Here is a 4340-nt window from a genome sequence, read left to right as displayed (position 1 = left end):
ATCTGCACAGATTAAGCAGCGTTTAAACAGCTCTAAACACATGGATTTTGATGTGAGAGACAACAGGAGATGCACTTTTTCACTGGAGGAAGCGTTATTATGGATTATGTACTCATATTTTAGTTAAAAACATCTTAATGCTGGATTTGTTTCAGTTTTTGTCTTCTTCAGATGTTAACTGATGGACTGGAGTGCTGTGGATTATTGTGATGTTTTTATCAGCTGTTTGGACTCTCATTCTGACGGCACCCATTCCCACACTGATGCAATGCTACATTTCTCCAGATCTGACGAAGAAACAAACTCATCTACATCTCTGATGGCCTGAGTGTGAGCACTTATTTATAATGACCACATTTACAGCACATTCTCATTTCCGGGTGAACTATTCTTTTCACTAATGTAATTGTAAAGTAATACAGATAATTTTTCCTGGTACCAGACAAATTCAAACTCTCTCTGATTCTGGCGTTTTGTTCTTCTCTTTTGTCTCTCTTCATGTGATTTCCCGTCATTTGCTCAGTGATATCGTCGGATTCACGCAGTTGTCCAGCACTAGCACTCCTTACCAGGTGGTTGATTTCCTCAACAAACTCTACACCACCTTTGACGAGATCATCGACAACCATGATGTTTATAAAGTGGAAACCATCGGCGATGCTTGTATGTTGCTTAACAGTTTCATCACAACGTGTGGTTTATTGTCTATACAATGAAAGTCAAGGAGTCCAGAGATGTTTGACATGAGGGAGAATAAATGATTGTTTTTGGGTGAACTATCCTTTTAATGTATTTTTCCCCAATCATTTAATAACCTCATTGGGCTGAATGTAAATCAATTTAATTTATTAGGGTTATTGTTTGCTCCCAGTTCAGATTTGTTGAATGCTACGAGTAATTCTGTTTTGTGTGCAGTGTTATGTTAACATCATTCATATATTATTATAGTTTTTAAAATATATTTTGAATTTGGTTTTATTTTTATATTTTCTGTTTTAACTTTATTTATTTAAAGTTTTTGAAATTTTATTTGGTTTCTGTCATTTTTTAAATTTATTTTCTTGGTTACACTTTACGGTAAGGTTCCTTTAGTTAATGTTAGTTAGTTAACTAACATGAATGAACAATGAACAGTACATTTATTACAGTATTTATTAATCTTTGTTAATGAAAATACAGTCGTTCATTGTTAGTTCATGTTAGTTCACAGTGCATTAACTAATGTTAACAAGCACAACTTTTGATTTTAATAATGCATTACTAAATGCTGAGATTACTAAATCTCACTCTCGCACACACACACACTCACACACAGACACAGACACAGACACAGACACAGACACAGACACACACACACACACACACACAGACACACACACACACACACACACACACGCACACACACACACACAAACTCACAACAAAAGTTGTTAACTAATGAACCTTATTGTAAAGTGTTACAGTTTTAGTTATTTTAGTACTTCAGCTTAAAGTATAAGTGTTTGATTTTTTTGCATTCTGGATCCGTTCGGACCCAAAGAATCTTTATTGCATAAAACAGTCGTAACTTAATATTTTCAACTAAAACACACTGACTCGGATCAGCAACTTCTCATTAATGAGCGAATATGAACGTTTTGAATGTTATGTTATCATTGCATTTGCCCTTTTTTTATTAGTTAAAAAATTTTGAAATTCTGATGTACATTAAATCTATACATACATACATACATACACACACATATATATATATATGATTGATATTAGTGAAACATTTTATTTGAATATATCACTGTGTAATTTATAAGAACATATAATCTGAGAATGATCAGTATTAACCCCATTGGGATGAATAGATTTTAATGAAATTCCTTTGAATTTATAACTCATGATTGCTCCAAAACAGTCAAGATTTATGAAACCTGCATATTTATTTCTAACAAAAAAATTCATAAATAAATAAAAATAAAAACACATCCAAACAACATAAATGTTACTCTGAAAAGTTTTCAAATAAATTCATTTTACTTGCATTATTTTTTTTTAATGCTGCAATTGTTGGTCAATGGATGAACACATTCATGTTCATTCCCAAACAAAATTCATAAAACGTGTGTGAGATACAGGAAAAAAGCTTTTGACACACTATTACAAAAAGTACACCTAATGGACCCGGGTCAGAATGGCCCGAACACGAAACATGGACATTTTTTAAATGGTTACATTTCTTAAAATATAATTGTACAAAATCAAAAAAAAAAACATTTGCAAAGGTTTGTTCCCTAACCATAAACTACATTTTTCAGAAATGTTTGTGTAGCCCTTCCTGGTCAAACCGGAGCTGAATGCTCACTGAGAGTTAATCATGCTAAAACATTGCATTGAATAACCAAAAGAAATCACACCTGCTTTAGTTGCATGAGCGTCTGGACTGTGTTCTTGTGTGTTCTCTCAGGGTAAAGGTGACATGGTGACGTACTGGCTGGAAGGGAAGCGTGCTGCAGCTCCGGCTAAAGACGCGAGGAACCCCGAGACTCACACTGACGATTACTCCAGTATCCCAGGAGTCCTCAGCGGCTCTGACAGCGCTGACCTGCTGTGTGACCCCTGACACGCACCTGTCTGTCCGTAGAGAGTCACAGGTGTGTGTTTATCACAGTGAAGCAGCTTTAGTTTAGCTGCTGCTCGTTTAGGATGACGTGTAACTTTAGCTGTACTTGTGTATTTCCTCTGTGTTTGATCAGTCAGTGTTTGTAGCATCAGAATAACGGCAACCGAGCCAATGATAGTCAATACTGAAGTACTGATTGTATAGATGTATTCATAAAAAAACAAAACAAATGCATTTAATGATGCTGATACGGCACTTTTTGTTTAATTTTATTTGATGAAACTACGTTCTTTTAAAGAAATGAATGCTTTTGTTCATTAAGGATGCATTAAATTGATCAAATGTTACAAAAGATTTCTATTTCAAATAAATGCTGTTCTTTTGAACTTTCTGTTCATCTGTGAATCCTGAAAAATAAAATGCATCACAGTTTCCACACAAATATTGTGCAGCACAACTGTGTTCAACATTGATAATAATCAGAAATGTTTCTCGAGCAGCAGATCAGCATATTATACTGATTTCTGAAGATCACGTGACACTGAAGACTGGAGGAATGATGCTGAAAATACAGCTGCGCATCACAGAAATATATTACAGTTTAACAAGTATTCACATAGAAAGCAGATGTTTTACATTCTAATTCACAATTTTTACTGCATTTTTGATCAAATAAATGCAGCCTTGGTGAGCAGAAGAGCCTTCTTTCAAAAACTAAAAATCTTATTGGCCTCTTTGAAAAGTAATGCAAACACATAAAAATAAACATACTTAATGTTTCATTCATGTCATTGACATAACAAATACACACTTAAAACATTGTATGTCTGCACACACACACACACACACACACACACACTCACACACACACACACACACACACACACAAATAAATACGTGGTGAAGAGAGATGGACAGTCTCTGGGTTACAGAGAGAGTTTGGCCTCAGCTGCTGATCTGAATGAGAAGCTCTTCAGCAAATGAACATGAGTGTGTGTGTGTGTGTGTGTGTGTGTGTGTGTGTGTGTGTGAGAGAGAGAGAGACGCGTGTGTTTAATTATCAGACTGACAGGAGGAGATCCGTCACTCATGTGTCGACTGCAGCTGATGCACATACACCAAATCATCATAAATCAAATATAATGTGTGTTAATGGTGCAAAATAAACGAATAACTCAAATATCATGTGTGAACTTTTTATTTGTTGTAGATCAGTAGTATTAAATTAGTGATGGTGCAAACATCATAGACACACAGATCTGAGCACTACAGGTGCAGCGACCAACACACACACACACACACACACACACACTCAGACTCACACACACACACACACACACACACTCACACACACACACACACACACACACACACACAGATTGTACATGTGGAAGAGACGAGAGCTTTTCTGTGATGAGAGGAATAATCAGCCGTCTGAAGGGTCTCGCTAATGAAATGCGTGAGCGACACACGAGCACAAAAGAGCCATTCACTCAATCATTTCATTAGCATCACAGAGAGAACAGCAGACGCAGACACATGAAAGGAGATCTGCCTCACCCCAAACACGGCTCCGAGAGAAAAACAGCTACTGAAGAAACACAACTTCAGCTCTGTACAAAATCATATTATTATGAGAGTGTCTCCAGTCTTATTTTTAACTAAAACTATTAAAATAAAGCAATAATCCCTGTGAAGCCGTGGTTTACAGTGAATTTATAACAGCTAA

The 4340-nt window shown here is 35.9% G+C and overlaps 1 protein-coding gene across 1 annotated transcript in view; it reads left to right on the top strand.

Annotated features, from left to right (window-relative positions):
• The window catches only part of LOC107570188 (atrial natriuretic peptide receptor 2-like), a 22090-nt gene extending 19479 nt beyond the window's left edge, over positions 1–2611 (top strand). Inside the window, exons 17-19 of the mRNA XM_016256395.1 lie at positions 524–691; positions 2307–2358; positions 2456–2611. Of these exons, the coding sequence (XP_016111881.1) occupies positions 524–691; positions 2307–2358; positions 2456–2611 (376 nt within the window). The remainder of the gene's footprint in view (positions 1–523; positions 692–2306; positions 2359–2455) is intronic.
• Positions 2612–4340: the final 1729 nt, after the last annotated feature.

This window comes from Sinocyclocheilus grahami, unplaced genomic scaffold (assembly GCF_001515645.1).
Source record: "Sinocyclocheilus grahami isolate Dianchi unplaced genomic scaffold, SAMN03320097.WGS_v1.1 scaffold1425.1, whole genome shotgun sequence".
Taxonomy (NCBI): Eukaryota; Metazoa; Chordata; class Actinopteri; order Cypriniformes; family Cyprinidae; genus Sinocyclocheilus; species Sinocyclocheilus grahami.
Note: the sequence above shows the minus strand (reverse complement) of the source record. Positions and strands in the feature narration are given on the sequence as shown.